The following is a 20691-nucleotide window of genomic DNA, read 5'->3' on the forward strand; positions in this document are numbered from 1 at the left end:
CCATTTTGTTTTCTATTAAACGTATGGAAGGATTGAGATAATTTCCATTTGGGACAGAAGCCACATACCTTTATTTTTAGATCATCTTATATAATTTTATTAGTATTTTCTGACCTTTTAAACTTATCTTAGGTGAATAATATCTTTTTTGAAATCTCAGTGTTGGCACTGTTGACCTTTGGGACTGGATGATTCTTTTTTATGGGTGCTGCCCCATGCATGCACATTTTAGGGTGATGTGCAGCAGCCCTAACCCTCCCGGAGACATGCTGATGGCACCACCACAGCCCTCTCCAATTGTGAGGACCAGTTGTTGTCAGCTGTCTCGTGGGAAGCAAAATCATACCTGGTTGAGAAGCACTGCCCTATATTCCATCCACAAAGACATGTGACTTTTCTAAGTCCTCTGAGTCCAGTGGAAGACAGAAAGAAATGAAAAGCTGTTAGGCTATATCTATCCCAGTGCAAGCAAGCAACATCTATAATAAATTGCAATTATATATCCAAATTTCTTATTTCCACTCTTAAACTAATTTCAACTCATCCTCAAAATTGCTTCCATGCTATGGAGATGACTCTTTATAGCTTGTCACATCTTTTTAAAAAATGTGATTACTCAGCAGATTATACTCAAATACTTGTCCCCTGTCTAAAGAAATCAGAGTTAGCTGTGCTGACCACTGTGCTTTTCCAGAAATATCACACAACAAAATGTATATACAAAATATTCCAAGCACACAAAGCACACTAACAATTGTTTACATAATGGACACAGACAATATGCTCTTTCATGGACTGTGTATATCCATATTATTCACTAGTAATTTTGTAAATGGCTCAAACCTCTTGATTCTAACATAAAGTTTGTTTATTGCCTAAAGTTCTCATCCTATTCGTGAGATTTCCAGGAAGGACAGATAATACCATAGATTGACTGCAGTAATCTTGTAAAGGAAGATGCTTTGTATTTCTCAAAGACATTGAGGCAGAGATAACTCCAGAGATAAAATTGGGAGGAAGGCAAATCACATGAAAAGTGTAGCATTTGACCATCTTGCCCCTCTTAATATGAGCAGGTACCTTTGCTCATGTACTCCTAGCATTCCACAATTAAAGAAGAAGACTGTATGCATACGCATGCCAACTAATTAGAGAGAAAGTGCCATTTCAGTCTTAAATATGGATCAAAACTTTGGAAACATACCTTGAGTTTTTGTATTTCTTTCTCCTTTCAACACTGCTCTATAGACCCTGATCATGCATGATGAATCTGCCAACCAGGCATTTCAGAATCCAAGTAGTGCTTACCTCAGCTTTAATTTTATTGTCTCCAAAACAGAGGTGTTGTAAGTAGGCTGCAGCATTAGACTGGACGGAGGGAAACTGGTGTTGGAGCATCTGAATCACTTCAGGCAGTTCCGGGTCTCTCCATCCAAATTCTCTGAACAAGAGGAAGGCAGGAGAACATGAGAGAGAAATCCTACCACAGTGTTAACACACAGTTAACCCATTTACGAAATGCACTTAAGAGTATACTTTACAAATGATGGTTCTCTCTTCTTACACACATATCCACTGCAAAGAACTGGAAAGGATGGCTTGGAAGTGTATATATGCATACACATATGTATCATATGCAGAACATATATATATGTAAAATCTTAAATATGTCAACTGAAGTGACATGTTTATGAAGATTACTAAAAAATGACGTAAGGTGTCACATGATTTCATTAATATACACATTTTCGATTTGGGCTTAAATTTATAAGGTCATGTTGGGTTTCTTTTTTGTTGTCGTTGTTGGGTTTCAAATATATTATTTCAGTGGTCTGATTCAGGTACAGTGTTTAGCTAAATTATCAGACCAGAGAAAATATAACTGAATGGGTCCAATCCAAATCGTTGTGATAGCACTCAACGCCATCTTTATAATTTTTATAATTAGTACTGTTGCTACTGTTATCATAATATCTTCCTTAAAAAGAAACAGATTCCCGGAATGATTTTCTGGGGGCTAGGGTAGAGCCACAAGAAGACTTTATAATGGAAGTTAAAGAGTTAGGTTTATTCCTACAACTTTAATAATCATTTTTTTGCACTGTATGTTCTTCTCTTGTATTACCCTTTATATATTTGAACTACTCCAAAAAGCTGGCTGTTTAATTAATTTTAACAAATATGCTCTGAGACATTTAAGTCTATCCTAAAACACAAGATTGATTGTACTGTTATGCAAATGAGTATTGTTTTATGAAATCAATCCGCTCAACCAGCTAGAACATGCAGCTAACAGGGCCAACTGTGTGGATTCTATTCCTGTAGCAGGGAACCAATTTTTAACAGAGAAATAAAACAGCAACCTCTAAGACCACAGATAAAAACCTGACCCCACATGCCACAAAAGGGTACTATTTATCCAACGGATAGGGTGGAAGAGAAATGAGATGGCTTTACAATAACCACTCTACTCCTGGAAAAACAACTCGAAAGCATACATCCTGTTGATGCCGGGTCAGTGCTGTCATCTGAGAAGAAGAGTCATGAAAAATGGGGCAGGGGAGGAACAGACAAAGGTTAAAAGTGTCCTCATAGATTTTAACCTGTTCTCTTTATCTTCCCTTTATCACAACTAGTAGAGCTTGTCAAGCAAACCTTGAAATGTGTTAGCACACCCTTTACGGGCTCTGAAGACAATATGCAATAAGACTCCTTTTTGAATTGGCTCAGTTTTTATTGGAAAGATAAAGCATTCGATTTAATGTGCATTTAGTATTTAATACACTTACATAACATTTGAGACAGCCACACATATCCTCAAAAAGGACATAAGGTACAGTAATACATCTATGTCAAAATATCTGTGATTACTGAGTGGGCAAACTATTGAAATTTTTTGGCTATGTGATCAAAGTGAAAAACAATTATGGATTGAAACACAGAAAGCTTTTTTCTTTTTTGTTTAATTTCCTTCTTTTGCATGATTGTAAACCACCTCTGCAGGGGCAGCCCGAGTGGCTCAGTGGTTTAGTGCCACCTTCAGCTCAGGACCTGATCCTGGAGACCCGGGATTGAGTCCCACGTCAGGCTCCCTGCATGGAGCCTGCTTCTCCCTCTGCCTGTGTCTCTGGCTCTCTCTCTCTCTCTCTCTCTCTCTCTCTCGTCTCTCATAAATAAATAAATAAAATCTTAAAAAAAAAAACCCACCTCTGCAACATCAAGATATCACAGTCCCTCTGCTTATAATAGGAGCCAACTAAAGCTCTATTCTTTGTTCAAATGAAATAAAAATGTATAGAATATCTATAAATTAATATTAGCAATGTCATATAGACACTGGATGCTTAAGATGAATACAGGTGAGCCTTTGCTATTGGAAAGTGATTAGTAAAGAATTCATTTCAGCCTATTTTATTAACCAGATGGTAACTGCTCTACTAGGCTTAAATGGCATATATTAATAGCATCTCTTGAATAAGAGCTCTAGGGGAACAGTCTTAGGGACTCTGCACACATGCAGACACATGAGTTCATTTGTGTGGGTGGATGTATACACATGCACATGCATGCGTGCATGTACACATATAGTCCAAACTCAGAACAGATGCACTTTCTAAGGAATCATAATTCCAGGAGGGGTCTAAGCTCTTCACTCTTGGTAAAAAGAAAGACTGTCGTCAGCCTCCCCCTGAAACCTCTGGAATCCCAGACATCCCCTCTACCCCACTATTCTTTTCCCAAACCTATTTCTCACCTCTTATTCAGCTTACCAAGCCAGTCACCTTCCTTCCGCTCACCCTTCTTCCTCCCTAAGGCATCTAAATGGGCACAAACACAAACCTAATTGTGCCACTTCCCTGCTTAAAACCCTTCAGTGGTTCCTACTCTCTTTGGCATAAAGACCAGGATATCTCCATGGCCCACTAGGCTTTGCTGGATCTGCCATCTTCCACCTTGCCATCCTGGGAGACATGTCCCACTGCCTCCCTGGGTTCCCTGCCCTGGCCACACTGGCTGACAGCTGGGCAGTGCTCTCTCCCACCTCCGCTCCTGCTACCTGGAATGGTCCTGGCCCAGTGGCCTCTCACTCAAATGCAGGGCTTCCGGTTCTTTGTGATTTCCTCAGCAAAGCCCTCTGTGAGTCACATCCATGCAATGCCTAGTGGTAGTGCCTCATTGTGTTGTGGACTGTGACCCATCACTATCTCCCTCTCCATACTGTGGTAGTTGTGGTTCTGTGAGGCCAGAGCCACAACTCTTCCGGTCATGTTTGTTAACTAGAGTGTACAATACCCCTGGTACATAATGAACACTACATAAATGTGCTTTGAAAGAATGCAGGCATGAAGGAATGAGTGAAGAAAGCATCTTGTCAGGAAGAGTGTTTCCTCAGTTCTACTGAGGTTGTTTCTCTGGCAAATTGGTCATTCTGGAATGCTCTCTCCTCCTCTGAAACATCTACACCTACACACTCACACACACACACACACACACACACACACACACACACACAGAATCATTCTGCATGCTGCTGTCATGACCAGTCTTTTCTATGCATCAATCTCATAACTGTGGTTTAAAGCCTCCAATAGCTTCCCACTGCACTTAGGAAAACAGCCAACTCCTCCATTGGGCTTGGGAGGCCCTACACAGAGGACTCTTGTCTCTTTCTGAGCTTCCTGCGCCAACCTCTGTGAACTGCATCCTTCCTATTGAAAATGGTACTCCTCATCTCAAGGTCTTGGTACTCTTGAGGAGGCTTCTCCCTCAGGTCTTTGCATGGTGCCCTCTTGTCTTTATCAGGTCTCAGTTCATGTATGTATCACATATGAAGTCTTGGAGGGCATCTCCTGGAAGTTTCTAGTCAAACAAGCCTGACCCCTCGAGTCATCTTACCCACTGCCCTATTTTATCCACAATACTTATAACTGTCTGAAATTTTCTTCCATTGTTTTTATTACTATTAATTGTTCTCCCACCCATCTCCCCCATACTCTCTCTGTTGTAAACTCCATTGGAACAAACGATTTTTCCCATAGTGTGAAGAAATTCCTGGAGCTGCTGTGTCCTGAACTTCAACTGTTTCAGTAAGAACATGTGAAAGTGCGGTCCTGGGAGAAAGGGGGGAGAGAGGTTAGAAAGCCAGGTAAAACTGAAGACAACCGTGAGTTAGTGTTTAAAATAACTTGATGTCTCCCAGCCTAAACCAGCTTTCCAGGAATCAGGCTGGAGTGGATTGTGCATCCAAGGGAGTTTGCTTCTGGTTTCTTCTAACTGGAATTCCCCAGCCTCAGCCAAGGCAGCAGGTGCTGTTCAACAGGAGACTAATGTTTTCAAATGCTCTCCTCAATTTCACAAGAGAGATGCTGAAGGAGCATCCCTCCCCGCCCCTCCCCCCACACCCAGCAAAAGTTTGGAGGAATGATTTATATCTTTTTCTAAAATGGTTTGGTTTCACTTAGATGAGATTGTCTGGATTTTTTCTTGCCCATGGATATAGACTCCAGAGAAAGAACTAGAGGCCCAGAAGAAATAAAATGTCCATCTCATTTGGGCCAGAATTTGGTACATGATATAGTTTCTTCACATAAGGTCTTAATCCTTAAGGAGAAGGAATGGTTCACAAGACAAAGAAGTTCTGGAAAAGACAAATACCAATGAAGGAAAAGCATGGGTAGAGACATGACGTCACAGAGGGGTTGGCAGATTTGGGAAAGGTACATGTTCAGCCTGGCTGGAGTTGGGCTAAGAAACAGGCTGTGGGGAGGAGTGCTGGCTGAGAAGGGCGGGGATGGTGGAGACAGGACTGGAAACTAAGTTTGAGATGAGATCATGAAGGCCTTTCATTCAATACAAAAATTCTGGTTCTAGTTTATAGTCAGTATTATGAAAAAGAAATCTAAAGAAATTTAGATTTATTTAGGCTTACAGAATAGCCAGAAAAACAACCTTAAGTAATAATGTGAGCACACTAAAAGTCAGTTGCCATGGTTCCCTGTTCACACACTTTAACTCTTTAATCCTTAAGTAGCCTTATGTGGTTTATTTTCATTTCACAGAGGAGGAAATTTGACTTACAGATGGTACGAACTTAAGTGGTAGAGCCAGAATAAAACTCTAGCTGTCTGCTTTCAAATAGAGAAATTTAACCATATAACGATGTTGCCTGCTGTAATCATTGCCTTGAAATAATGTCTAAAGGAGAGATTTTTTTAGACAATGTCTTAAAAATAAATATGTTTAAAACAGTGTCCACAAGGGACATTTGGCAGTGCCCAAGACATTTTTGGTTGTCACAATTGGAAGATGCTCATGGCATCCAGTGGGTAGAGGCCAGGAGTACTGCTCAACATCCTACAAGGCATAGGAACCCCTCCCTCTACAACAAAGAGCTGTCTGTCTCCAAACTGTCATTAGAGCTGGGTTGAGAAATATTAGGCTAAACATGAACTGTATCTGATCACGTGTGTTGAGTAAGCATGTTAAAAATCTTTTATTCCTTGATTCTTTTAGTAGAATGGACACAGGATTTGGTGTCAGAATTAATTGGAAAAGTGTTTAGAACTTGAACATCTGGCTGTCTCCCTTCTAGTCTGTAAATAAATACAGGATAGCCCGTCAGTGTTTGCTGATCTTGGTTTCCATGGATCTAATACGGAGAACAATACCACCTGTTTCATGGGATATGCTCTTAAATGATACATGAAATAATAAATGTGAAAGCGGTTGGTGAAGTATTAAGAGCTGGGTATATTCTAGAGATTGTTACCCTACGATTGCTCTCAAGGATATATGTCTGTATTTTAAATTTTAAATTTAATAATGCCATTTAATTAAAAAAATAACCCTTTACTGATGTGTTTATTGATATTGGACGTGATACTTACTTGAAAGAACATAAGTGTAAAGACAGACACTCCTTTAGCTTGCAGTAAAAACTGTTAATGAAAACGTGCCCATTTTTTTGCCCCCCCATCTCCCTTTAGCAGCAGAGCACCTGGTGGGCTAAAGTTCTTTGGATGCAGTCAGAGTTGGTTCCAATCCTGCTCCACCATGAACTATTTCTGCAGCCTTGGGCTCCTCCTCTCTCTGTCTGGTTTGCTGTTGAATCTCTCCTGGCTGGCATGTTCTTTGTTTTGAGTAAATGTTCACTGAGTCCATCTCTCATAATGAGAAAATAATTCCTACCTTAGAGTATTGGTAGGATGATCAGAGATAATATATATGAGCCCCTTAGAGCAATGTCAGGTACACAGTGTGGACCCTTGAGAAATGTCCAGTAGTAAATATAACTAGATGAAGAAGAGAAGAACAAGAAATAAGAACCATCTACCACTTTCTGCCAGAGTGAACTCATAACTCTCTCGTTTGTTACTGGGCTTCACTTTAGAAATGTTAATGGAACTGGAGAATATGCAAATGTAACCTTTTCTCCATTAAAACTTGTCACACAGACCAACAATATTGTGACAAAATCCTCATTCTTATATGGACTATCTGAGTTGTTAAAATTGCTAGTGCTCAGTTCAGAGCTAAATAGCAAACAGTTTGAGATCCGTTCCTACGTTATGCTGGCACAGAAACCACAGGGTTGATGGCGCTGTCACAACATTTTATTGAGTTTACTTCTGCGTTGTAAAGAGCCCCAGGACAACCAGAGTCTGAGAATTTAAGATCTGATTTTTAACGAAGCTTCATGTCATTGCTCACTTTGATTTTTTATGTTGGAGGGACATGGCTCACTTTGACTACAGCCTTGATAATTTCCACTGGGTCAGGGCTGTATGGACATCACTTAAAGATATGGAAATCACCACCATTTATAAAGTCGTAAACTTTTGAACTAAAGACCATATTGGCTTTAACTATTGCATCCAGAGCCAAGGGGTGAGCTGTTTTGTTTCTGATTTGGTTTTGTTGATAAGGTTGGGGTGCGGAGGTGGTGCACGTAAGAACACTGGATGGAGAGAAAATTTTATGACAAAATGGAGATATTTTAATTCCTGATGAATGAGATCTTATCCAATGAGAAACACATGGAAGCATTGATGTCTTCATCCTCATTCCTGGATATTTCCTAGCCAAAATCAAAAGCTGCCCTACGTGATTTATCACATTTAAACACCATATCTTTGCTTTTATATAAGCAGCAGCATTGGAATTATGACTGTTTAGAAAACAAGCTCAATCGTTTCAGTTTTTAGGAAGAAACGGCTCTCTCCACACTTTACATTTGGGGAAAACATAATTCCCAAAACTGCATCATAAACATTAATTCATTCAACCATGATTTCTCAACTTGTCTCCTGATGGAGCAGCCACAGTGCAGCTTGTAGATGCATGCAGCTCAAAGGGACCAGATGCCCTCAGCGACCACCCAGCCAGCTCCTCCCTCCTGGAGATGATCCTCTTTTTATTTAAAATCTGCATGACAAATTACATCCTCTCTTTTCACAAAATATTGAGGCAACTCACACAAATCATCTATGACGATATGATAAGACAAATGAAAAATCAAGTACAAAAAAAGAGAGAATTAAAATGTTATGAGCTTAAAGGTCACCATACTTGCTTGTTTCAAATTTGATTCTTTCCTTATGAGTAACCCTGCCATCAACAGAGAAATTGAGGGGACAGGGTTATTCTTGTTAGTTAAGTCAAAGAACACAATCCTACCACTTCCTGCACTGGAAAGGAGAATCTGGGACTTGTCCCAATATCTGTGGCTGCTCTCTGGTTAGGATGCGTTGGTAAGCTGAAAAAGGCCCCAAAGGTATCCAGGGTTTTTCTTTCTTTTCTTTTTTTTTTTTTTTTAGATTTTATTTATTTATTCATGAGAGACACAGAGAGAGGCAGAGACACAGGCAGAGGGAGAAGCAGGCTCCATGCAGGGAGCCCAATGTGGGACTCAATCCCAGGACCTCAAGATTATGTCCTGAGCCAAAGGCAGATGCTCCACCACTGAGCCACCCAGGTGTCCCAGGTCCAGGTTTTAATCCCTGGAACCTGTGAACATTACCTTATTTGGCAGCATGGACCTTGCATAGAATAAAAAGGCAGCACATCACTGAAATAAGATGTTACATTGCTGTCTTTGAAGATAGAGGAAGGAGCCATGAGCCAAGATATGTAAGGAACGCAGTAATTCTAGGAGCTGGAAAAGGCAAGGACAAGGATCTTCCCCTAGGAACTCTGGAGGCAGCATGGCCCAACTAACACACTGATTGTAGACCAGTGAACCTGATTTCAGACTTCGGGCCTTCAGGACTGCAAGAGGATGAATGTGTGTCACTGTAAATCATCAACTTTGTGTTACTTTGTTATAGCAGCCGCAAGAAACAGATGCAGATATGGCCTTTTTAAGCTGACAAGAGACCACTCCTCTGGAGAGACTCCAGGAAGGTGAAGAGAGCTGTTGGATTATCCCAAGAGGGACCACCTCCAATTCCTGCCTCTGGGAGTCCTCCCTGTGATTGCTGATTCTCAAGTCCACTCATCTACCGATTGACTCTGACTTACCAATCACCTCCTGGTTATCTATTTGAAACTGACACCCCCCTGACCTGCAGCTTATTTCAGGAAGGCCAAGCAGCCTTCACTTCTCCCCATATTCCTGCGGGCTGCCTGGCTTCCTGCTTTGTCCAAGGATTCAGCTATAAACTACTCACTTCTATAGCCAATGTTCTCTGAGTGGACATTGCGTATCTAGTCATTGGAGATTCAGTACTGAACACAGCGAAAGTTCCTGCCCTTGGAGAACTACCTTCTAATTATGATTGGCAATTCACTATTAAAAGAGCAAGATATATTATTTGTCAGATAGTGTTAAGTGTGTACTGGGTTGAATCATGTTCCCTCAAAAATTTATGTCCACTTGGAACCCCAGAATGTAACTTTACGGTCTTTATAGATGTAATTAAGGATCAAGGTGATATCTTACTGGATTGAGAATGGGCCCTAAATCCAATGACAGGATCCTTATAAGATACATAAAGACAAAGGGAGAAGAAAGTGATGTGCAGACAGAGGTAGGGACTGGAGTGATGTGGCTACAAGCCAGCAGGTGCCAAAGGTTGACTGTAGCCACAGGAAGCAAGGAGACATGAACATTTTCTCCTTCAGAGCTTCCTGTGGCTCTGGAGTTGGAAGGAGACAACTCTGCAGACACCTGGGCTTGACTTCTGATCTCCTTAACTGTTAGAGAATAAATTTCTGTTGTTTTAAGCTACCTTGTTTGTTGAATTTTGTTACAGCAGCCACAGGAAACTAATACAAGTGTAACAGGAAAAATGAAGCAGACAGAGGCAATAGCAGTATACCTGTGCTTGTGCCTGCCCTACAACCCACACGCTATGCTGGGGGTTATTAGTGTAAATACTGTAGCTGTGGAAAACTTCTCTGAGAAGGTAACCTTGGAGCATAGACCTGGACTATGGACTTGGATGTGGTGGTAGGTGAAAGGACTGTTCCAGAAAGGGAGAACAGTGAAAAGACCCTGAGGCAAGAATATGCGTGGCATGTCAGACAAGAGGTAAGAAGGCCAGTGAATGAAGTGGAGTGGGTCCTGGAGCCATGCTGAGAGAAGCAGTATGGGCCCAGATCTCACAGGATTTGTCAGTCATGGCAGGCCTTTGGCGTCTGTTCTGAGAGACATGGGTACCACTGAACATTGTGATGATTCACATTTTTAAAGAATCACTTTGACAGTGGTCACACAGCTGTATACATCTGTCAACACTCAGAAACTACTTTATATACAATAAATTGTATATAAATTGTATTGTATATATTGTATATAAATTATACTGTATATAAATTATACCCTGATGAAGAGGAGTTCATAAAAGGTCCCTCTGGCTGCAGGGTTGAGAACAGACTCGAGGGGGCAGGACAGGGCAGTGGCTTCTGCAGGGATCCTGGCGAGGGTGATGGTGCTGAGCAGTGGAGGGAGTCTGGATGCATGCTGGAGGCAGAGACAGCAGCCTGTCCGGATGGGTGGCATAGAGAATGTGAGGGCAAGAGATGGCCAGTGGATGGCTCTGATCTGCCCTTTTTCTATCAGTGCTCACATTAACTGGTGACTCCTGTCGCCTCATCCATCACACCCTGCCTGGGGACAATCAGGTGGACTGGCCAGGCTAGGACCCGCTTTGGGGAACTGGCAGGTATTACTTCAGAATAAGGATGACCAATTTCAACTAGTAAGTTTTCTGCTGGCTGCTGAAGTGGAGACAGAGAAACAGTAAAATAATGAGAAAACTGCCCATTTCCCAACTATTATAGGTCCTGGGTGCCTTAAATAAACCTCAGCCAAGGAATGGGCTTTTTCTCAGAGTTCAGTTGACAGGGACCAAGGATGAAAAGCAACAAAAAACGATTAGCAAAATTTATTTATTTTGCTATTATTTATTATTTTAAATCTCATATATTTTAAGTACCAGCGAATTTCTGCTTCTATTAAGGGCCTAAATATTCCATTACATTGCAAAGAATATTATCAATTATACTGTGATATCTATTCAGTATCAATAAATTTTAAATTTCATTTTTTTAATCTATTAGTACAACTAGACTTTTCAATGTTCCACAATGAAAAACCAACTTCATACATATAAGCCTTTAGTTGTCCTGGAAATTCTAACAGGCTGTGTTTGGTGGTAGTAGCCCAAGGGAACAAAGGACAAATTAGTACCCATAAACTTTTCCTTGTAAGCCATAATGACTTTATGGAAAATGTTTATATTCTATGCCTATGTACCCATTTTGAAATTAACAGGCCATGATGCTGCTTAGAAAAATCACCTTGGACCTGTGAAGCTCCAGTGGGAACAAAGGGAAGGATTTGACACTTATGATCCAGGTGGGGAGCACATGATTCTAGGATGCCAGAGCAACAGTTTTTACTTTGTTAATATCGGCAGAGGTCAGGATTTTGCCTCATGATTAGATTAGGAATTTGAGAAAAAGCTACAAAGGCCTTGATCATCCTCAAAAAGTTTTATCATATGTATTAAAGGAAACTTAATATTAAATATAATTTAAATGACCTAGAGACATCTGTGTATAAATTATAGAATGGAGCATCCTTTCTTATAAATTAGGTAATGATATCATCTGACAGTTCTCTGTGAAAAAAAAATCTTTTTTTTTTTAGATCTTATTTATTTATTATTCATTAGAAACAGAGAGAGAGAGAGAGAGAGAGAGAGAGAGGCAGAGTCACAGGCAGAAGGAGAAGCAGGCTCCATGCAGGGAGCCCGACGTGGGACTCAATCCTGGGTCTCCAGGATCACACCCTGGGCCGAAAGCGGTGCTAAACCACTGAGCCACCTGGGCTGCCCGAAAAAAAAAAAACTTTAAAAAAGACCTTTTAATGGTTCTTTTCATGAAAACTTCTGAGCTTTTGATAAAAGCCATAATTACATGGCTTTTATAATTACATTCTAAAAGTAAGAACACCATCTCCAAAGACTGCATGCTAGGCTTGGGTTTCCAGAAGAGAGAGAAACTGTCCCATTGCACCAATCTCGGGGTCTTTAGAAAGAACGTTGTCAGTACATACTTGAGGGTTAATGACTAAGCAGAATCCAGGGTTGGTATCTATGGTTGATTTTAGTCCTGCAAATATTGGTAGCATGTTTCACACATACAATTTCATTTTTGTCACCTCATTTTAGTCCTCCAAAGATTGACACCTCAATTTATTTCAGATAACTCTGAACAGATATACTTCCTTTAAAGAAAATCTTAATAGAATCTAACAAAATTTGGTCCACAAGAGGTATCAAGTGAAAAAGATGTTTGAATATGTTCTTTAAATGAAGTAACAAATCATCTGAAAATAGCACCCATACATTGTCTCCTTCCAGGAGTATTTGAGAAGGCTTTTTATGAATCAAGAAAAGTTCCAGGTCCTGGGGACATGAGTATTGAGTCCTGAGCTCAAACTGCTTATACTTTAGCAGAGAAGACACATTCTTTTTTTTTTTTTTTTTTTTTTTTGAGAAGACACATTCTAAATAAGCAATGACCAAAAATAAATAAATAAATAAATAAATAAATAAATAAATAAATAAGCAATGACCATTAACCAAATAAAAGATATTATTCAGAAAAATGCCAGAACTGGGGCGTTTGGGAGGCTCAGTCATTTAAGTGTCCAATTCTTGATTTTGGCTCAAATCATGATCTCAGGGTTGTGAGATCAAGCCCCACACTGTGCTCTGCGCTGGGTGTGGAGCCTGCTTAGGGTTCCTCCTTTCCTTTTAGCTAGGGAAAAGAAAAGGCCAGAGTTGAATTTAAAGTCCATCTAGTTGGCTTTTTCCACTATCCAAATAGTACTAGATTCAAATCACTTCAAAGGATGACAGAATCTTTTTTTTAAAGATTTTATTTTTTTATTCATGAGAGACAGAGAGAGAGAGAGAGGCAGAGACACAGGCAGAGGGAGAAGCAGGCTCCATGCAGGGAGCCTGATGCAGGACTTGATCCCGGGACTCTGGGGTCACACCCTGAGCCAAAGGCAGGTGCTCAACCACCGAGCCACCCAGGTGTCCTGGATGACAGAAATTATTATTACTAACTTTTATTAAATAATTATACCATCATGAAAAATCATAATAATGTCTTATAATTTCCAGAACGTTTACATATGCATTTGTATTTGCTCTTCTTTGCATTTTAGAACTGGAGGGGACTTTAACTAGAATTTCCCATGCTTATTGCATAGACTCGGAAACTCAGGTCAGACTATTTAGTGACTTGAATAAGGTGCATGGAACCTGGTGGTCAGTTATGAAGGTTTGAAGCTTACTCAAAGTGACATTTAGCTAAGATATCTCCTCCATCGGACTGCTCTACAAAGGGCACAGACTCTAGTTCCAAACCTTGATTTTTTTGCCTCTGAATTGTAGTGGGCAATATTGTGGGAGTAGAACTACCTAATAGAGAAAGCATGCTATTTAAGAAGGAAATAAACACTTACTCTAATGGTCTTATGCTTCCTGATAAACATAGAGTCATGTGGTATAAGGGGATGGCATTCAGGAAGGGTAAACTTCCTTTGTTAATTTTAAAAATTTATTTGCTTTTTAAAAAGTAATCTCTGCACCCAATGTGGGGCTCAAACTCATAGTCTCAAGATCAAGAGTCGCATGTCTACTGATTGAGCCAGGTAGGTGTCTCAGGAAAGGTAAACTTTAAAAACTTTATCAACGCAGTCCAACCAAGATTATCAAGATAATACCTGGGGTTGAACAAAATTGGTCTTACTGTTCCTAACAAGAAGAAAGAGTCACCACCCTGGAACTGCAGAGTATTTCAATAAGATGCTGTTAGAGCAGACTTAGGGAATCTGTGCTTGTGTTAGGCACTTTGGGGTCAGAGCCTGGTTCTTGATTGGCTGCTGGCAGGATGTGACTCAGTATCTTCCAGATTCTTAAGGATATTGGAGGGGAGACTAAAGCAAGGCTCAAACTGAGCAGGTGTCCATCTCAGCCTGGACATGTGGCTGTTTCCATCAGTTTTGTGATTTGGACAGTGTTCATGTTTTGTCTGTGTTCAGACAGGACTACAGAGGGGTTTTTGATTTTGTCTCAATCCATTCTTGTCAGAGCAGCCTTGTGTGATGCTGATGTTTTGTGAAATTGTTCATGCTCCAAAGCACACCAAGACCAGCTGTGGATGCCCAGCCAGGTCCTGGTTGCCAGGAGCTGGGGCACCAGCTCTTTCTTGGCCACCAGGTCTGGGCTGCCCAGTTAGGAGACCCAGAGGGTCTCAGAAAGGGAAGGGAAGGTACCAGAGGTCAACATTCCTTTCTGCCTTTGGAGAAGTGGCATTGTGGGGGTTAAAGTGGTATCGTTAAACCCTGTTGACGTGATATCAGAACCACAAGTGAGAAGAAAAGAGATGGAGCCAGTTGCTTTGTTCCCATTAGGTCACATTCGGTCTACCTCTATTTTTTTCTTCTGTATACTTGGCTGGTTATTTTAAAATCTTAAAGACAGCAAGTCTGACATTCAAATGTAAGTACTGATGAATGACTTCGTGGGTTACACCTCTTGGCAGTTTTCTGTTGTTGTTGCTACTGAAATGCATCAGAAATGAGAAAAAAGCTTTTGGATATCGTTGCTGTTTAGCTGCTCAAGAAGGGAAAAGGGCAAATAACTCTGAACAGTCACTAGTGTCTATGTCAAAAACAACCCCAACATACCTAGCTAGGACTATTTCAATTTGCCCTTCAAGGAAGCATAGAGAAGTTATGAACATTTGGCATTGTCTTCATACTAGAAAACGAGAAAGGCAGTGTCTAAGTGGCCATTCAGAAGTAATTCTCCTAACTAGACATTAAATGCAAAGGAATTCCATGTGCAGGCATTTCTTTTTTTTTTTTCTTTTAAAGATTTTATGTGTTTGACAGAGAGAGAATACAGCAGTGGGAGTGGCAGGCAGAGGGAGAAGGAGAAGCAGGCTTCCCGTTGACCAAGGGGACCAATGCGGGGCTCGATCCCGGGACCTTGAGCCAAAGGCAGATGCTTAACTGACTGAGCCACCCAAGCACCCCACGTTTTATCATATTTCACCTTATTTTTTTTTGTTCTGGATTTTTCTAAATATAAAATATGGAATATATATATATACACACACATATATGTATATGTATGCATTTACCCCTTATTTGAATAAGATAACCAATAATGGATATTTATTAGTGGTCCCTGGAGATCATAGGTAAAGAGTATAGACAGGCTAGCTGTATATCGTTATCCTGGAAGATTCCATATCTGTGCAACTGAATGCATTAGCTTCTTTTTAAAGTACCGTCATAAAAAAAAAGACGGTATTCATTTCCAGATAACAGTGTCCCATTACCTTTAATTTCTAACCATTGATAAAGTCTTAGACTCGGCTTTTATTACCTCTGCGTCTGCCTAACTCTCTGTAGAATGGCTGTGATTAATTTGAAAATTAATTGAAAAGTTTGCAATGAGTTTAAAGATATTTTCTGTTATTGCTACCATAGACTTTTATAATTTAAAACAGGCAGGATGGCCGAAAGGGCTGATGGAGTATGTTTGATTACTGGAAAAAGAGCAAGAGGCAGATAAGTAGAGTTTTATTTATGTGAATAATAAAAGCTCACAACATTTCTTTTATCATTTTTACTAATTAAGAATTATGAATTCTTCATTAAGCATTTCTTTATGCACTAGAAGAACATTCTACGTTCTATCCACAGCTGCAAAATGAAGCCACAAGGAAACAAATTACTTGAGTCTTTAAAAATACTAATTTAATATCTAATTGTTGAGCACATTTATTTTTTCTTTGTGGGAAGGACTGGATACAATAACTGGGTGGAGCCTGACTTTATATAACTGTGGGGGTTCCCAAACCATATTGGCTCATAAAGTCCTCCATATATTGTTCATGGTGCCTCTGGGCCAAAAGAAATGCCTTACAGCTCTCCATTTATTAAGTAGCTAAATCCGAACACTTCAGAACTGTCTATGTCCTCACCAGCTAGCACTTTTGGGGCACTTCTCCAACCTCAGAATCAGACACTGCAGCCTTCAATTCCTCTCGAAGCTGATGTTCACATGGGGCTTGCATCTTATGAGAGAAATGTTTGAAAATCCAGGTCTGCAGGATTATGACATCATCAAAAGGAATGTGACACAATTGAATCTTGAAACTGAACTAATGCAAGCTCATGCTTCTCTTGGTGTCCGACACATGGTTTATTTCTCTGGAAAACTCCAACTATTTTGAGGAGCCCCTTTGAGTTTGCCATGTCATCCCGGGGCACCTCAGACATGGTCTGGGTCCTTCCCATCACTATGGCCTAAAGTTTTATCTTGGAAGATTCAAGTTCAGAATTTCAACAAAGCAACAGAGTAGGTAAGTTCAATGAACATCAACACTTGTCTTTTGGGAAAATGTTCTTACTCATTTGTAATAGTTTCTCCTTTTGTAACTGTTTTGAAATGTATTACTTTAGGGCTTTTAAAGACCTAAATCACAGCATGCCTTAATGGTTCCTTATCTGTTTAAAAAAATGCTTACAACAGAATTTGGGGAAGATACCAACATTTAAACTTGCCTTCTCTCTCTCTTTCTCTCTCTGTTTAGCCTTAGCAAGAGTACAGTACAATGGGATGTAACGCTCACGACAAAAGTATTGCTTTGGTGGCAAAGACATTACTGAAAACATAATATCCAGCATGCCCTTCAGGGTCTGAAATTACTCTTAAGGTTTTCATTCTTGAACTTGATTTTGAGGGACCTCCTTCATACCCATTTCCAGACTTTTCTCCAGGTTTTGTTGGGCTCTGTGGACTTGGACTTCAGGAAAAGAGGTCACATGAGAAACATGAGAGCCACAAAAGTCCAACAAGTTCAGTAAACTGAAGATTCTGCTCTCAGATGAACATAACAGGCACTCTAGATTTACTTGCACTGTAATGACCAGAGATCACAGAGATAATACTTTATCCACTACCTCTAGAGACAATTATAGATTTAATAATCAGGGAGATGATCTCTTTACATCACATGCTTTTACGATAAGCGCTGACATGACTTCTGTTTGTACAAGTATATATGTCAACATACTAAGAGCTCCCATTTACTGAGTGAGTCCTGTGTGCCCCCAACTGCTCCGGGTGCCCTACCCACTTCATACTCACCACCTTCCCCTCAGGGAGGTACCATTAGAGCCCCTATTTTATAGATGCAGCAGCTGTGGCACAGAAAGCTTTAGCAACTTGCCCAAGATTCCAGAGACAATCAAGTGATGGAGCCACAGTTAAAATTCAGGTAGATTCTCTTTGAAACTCACCCTAACCAAGATGCTGCACTAACCAACATTTTTCATTATTATTTTTACAAACAACTAGAAGTTAGAATGCATGCCTCTCAGAAATTTCATTAGAAGAAGGTAAATTTCATTTAATTTAGGACTGACACCATGTCTATGACGTTATGTTTCAAAGACAATTACTTTCTTTCTTTAAACTGAGACTCGTATAATTTAAAAATTTTCAATAACACAGAGACATTTTATGCCACCAACTTTTGTAAAGCAATGATACTATGTTTTAAGCAAACATCTATCTTATGCTTTGTACATTTACACCTTCAGGCAATCTCATTCCAAGGATTCCAGGACCCAGAATTAGGAGATGGAACAGAAAAGGAAAGGTCTTTCAGGGAAAGACCAATGCTCTCAACCAGTTCTTAAATAGTCCTTTTCCTTTCTTTCATGACCTGGTCTCTAAATTTTACTTGGTCCCACACTCAGCCCATTCCTCCAAATTCCTTCCAAACTTGTTATGTTCTGCACTTCTCAGGCTTTTGAACGTCACATGGGATTCGTTCAATTAATGACTATGATGTCAAATACAATTGGCCGTCTTGAGGTTTATGTCTGTAAAGGCTTATGCTGCTTGAAGTTCAATAAATAACACCTTCCAGAGAGAAAACAGTTTCCTAATTTGTATTATTCTACTAACCTTAGTGTTTTCCTGCTTAAAGTTTTCTACAGGGATTTGCTATGCCAATCAAAATCTGCTGGTTGGAATGAAAAACATATTTTCTTTAAACAAAGTCTGATATAAAACACTTATCTTTTCATATCCTCAGTATATTCATTTACTTGTATATATTGGTGTAATATATTACTTTGTCCCAAAACTATTTAGTATTTTTCCATCAAAATCCCCCATGATGATCAGCAAAACACCATCCACTGAGTGGATTCAGAAAATGATGCCTGTATAAATCTAATAAGCTAAAATCTTCACTGGATTTTTAAAATTTGCATAAATCACCCAACGTTAATATGCTGAATGATACGCCTTAGCCATTGTTCATTACATATTGGTGGTCAGTTAAGTCTTCTTCCCCATGACTCAGTGAGGCAGGGCTCATGATTCTACTTATAGATGAGGAGATTGAGGCTCAGGGAACTTAAGAGACTTGCTCAGTTTGTTGAAAGGAAGCCAGAGAGTCACCTTGGGTGTCAGTGAGTCCATACCCTGTGCTAGTTGAATGAAGCAAAGGCCATCCCATCCATGGCTGTGGTTCTCAGGGATGGTAAAGGAAGGTGAATTCTGTGTGGGCACGAAGGAGGGATTTAATCATACATAGTGCAAAGAATACCATCCTCTTTGCCGTAACAGAAGTGAGCACACTTGCACTTTCTGGTGCTCTCCAGGGAGTATTTGACTTCTGAGTAAGTATCAGAGGTGTAAACTGTGCTCAGAGGTAAGGTCTCAAGGAAGGCTTTCTTCCACTAAGGTCATAGGAAATGTATATCTCTTCAAGCTGTGAGAACATTCAGATTCAGTCTATGCAGGTAGATACAAAAATAAGAAAGCAGAAGATCTGGTCTAGTTTTGTTTTGTTTTGTTTTGTTTTTAATTTCAAGTAGCAGCGTGTAAGATCTATAAAATATTTCCTGAGTTAGGAAAAGCAGGGTATCCCCTTTGCAAATTCGAAAATAATTATGAGTGGTTAAAATATTACGCACAGTTTGACAGTCCAGAGATAAACTGCAGCAGGCACTGTTTTAGGTGAGAAGCACTGCCAACTCAGCGGAGTGTCTTCGTTCTACAGAGTGGGGTCAAGTGGCTTGGTGGCTGCTGTCATTTGAAATTTGTATTCTGCCCATTTCTTGACTGGATTATTTGTTTTTTGATTGTTGAGTCTGATAAATTCCTTATGCTGGATGATGCCAGACCTACAGGTTTGCGGATAGGTTTTAAACCCTTTCCCTTCATCCCCTCTTACGGATATGTCATCTGTGAGTTCTTCTAAATTGGCCCTGACCTATTTGTGCTCTGAGTCTCTGCAGTATCTGAGACTTCCAGTTCTGCTTATTGTGTGACTTAATACTTCCTTGATGGTAAATAGAAGAGGGGGAAGAGGCCTGAATTACAATGGGGGTAGGGGCTGAAATGAAGCTTATTTCTGGGGAAGGTGCCATCACAACCACAGCAAGGACTCCCAGGATGCTTTATGCTACAGTTGGGCCTCTTGCCACTTCAGAACATCATTTCCCGAAAGGAGAATTTGTATCCGCTGCTTTCACACACGACCCCACCAGAACTTTAGGCAGGCAAGCGTGTGACAAAGAAGCATCTCTGGATCCTGGCATCTTTTGTGTTTGTTGCACAGCTGTGGAGGTATCAAATATTTTTTTGGGAAAAGACTCTTGGAACTAAAGTCACTAAATTAAAACATAAAGAAAAATTCAATCTTGTCTCATTTTCTCTGAAATGCAAAATCCATAAAGTGGCCGTGAACATAAAGGTTACTCAATCTAGTAGGATGCTGATGGAGGGAAGGACAGGCACTGTTATCTTGGGAGAACACAAATATTTATAAGGGACTGCTTCTTCAACAGTTGTTGGGAAAAAAATAACACTGCAAATAAAAGAATGGTATTAAAAAAAAAAAAGAATGGTATTTAAGCTTCTCTTTCTGTCTCTGTCTCTCTCTCCATGCTGGATACAGTCAGACATGGCAACTATAATTCAGTTTCCAAGGCAGTCTCATTGCTGGAGCCAAGCTCCACAGACTCATCAGCTCTTGCTTTGCAAACTGTGATATTTCCTAATGGGCTCTCTCTAGGCTGGAGAAGCCACCACCCCCAGTTTATCCTGCACACCACCACTGCTGCAATGCTTC

At 40.1% G+C, this 20691-nt stretch overlaps 1 protein-coding gene across 5 annotated transcripts in view; it reads right to left on the bottom strand.

Annotated features, from left to right (window-relative positions):
* The window catches only part of CTNND2 (catenin delta 2), a 901977-nt gene that overhangs the window by 264231 nt on the left and 617055 nt on the right, over positions 1 to 20691 (bottom strand). For all 5 annotated transcript variants that reach the window (XM_041732004.1, XM_041732005.1, XM_041732002.1 and 2 more), the window contains one exon: positions 1309 to 1441. In XM_041732004.1, coding sequence (XP_041587938.1) covers positions 1309 to 1441 — 133 coding nt within the window. The remainder of the gene's footprint in view (positions 1 to 1308; positions 1442 to 20691) is intronic.

Source organism: Vulpes lagopus, chromosome 17 (genome assembly GCF_018345385.1).
Source record: "Vulpes lagopus strain Blue_001 chromosome 17, ASM1834538v1, whole genome shotgun sequence".
NCBI lineage: Eukaryota > Metazoa > Chordata > Mammalia > Carnivora > Canidae > Vulpes > Vulpes lagopus.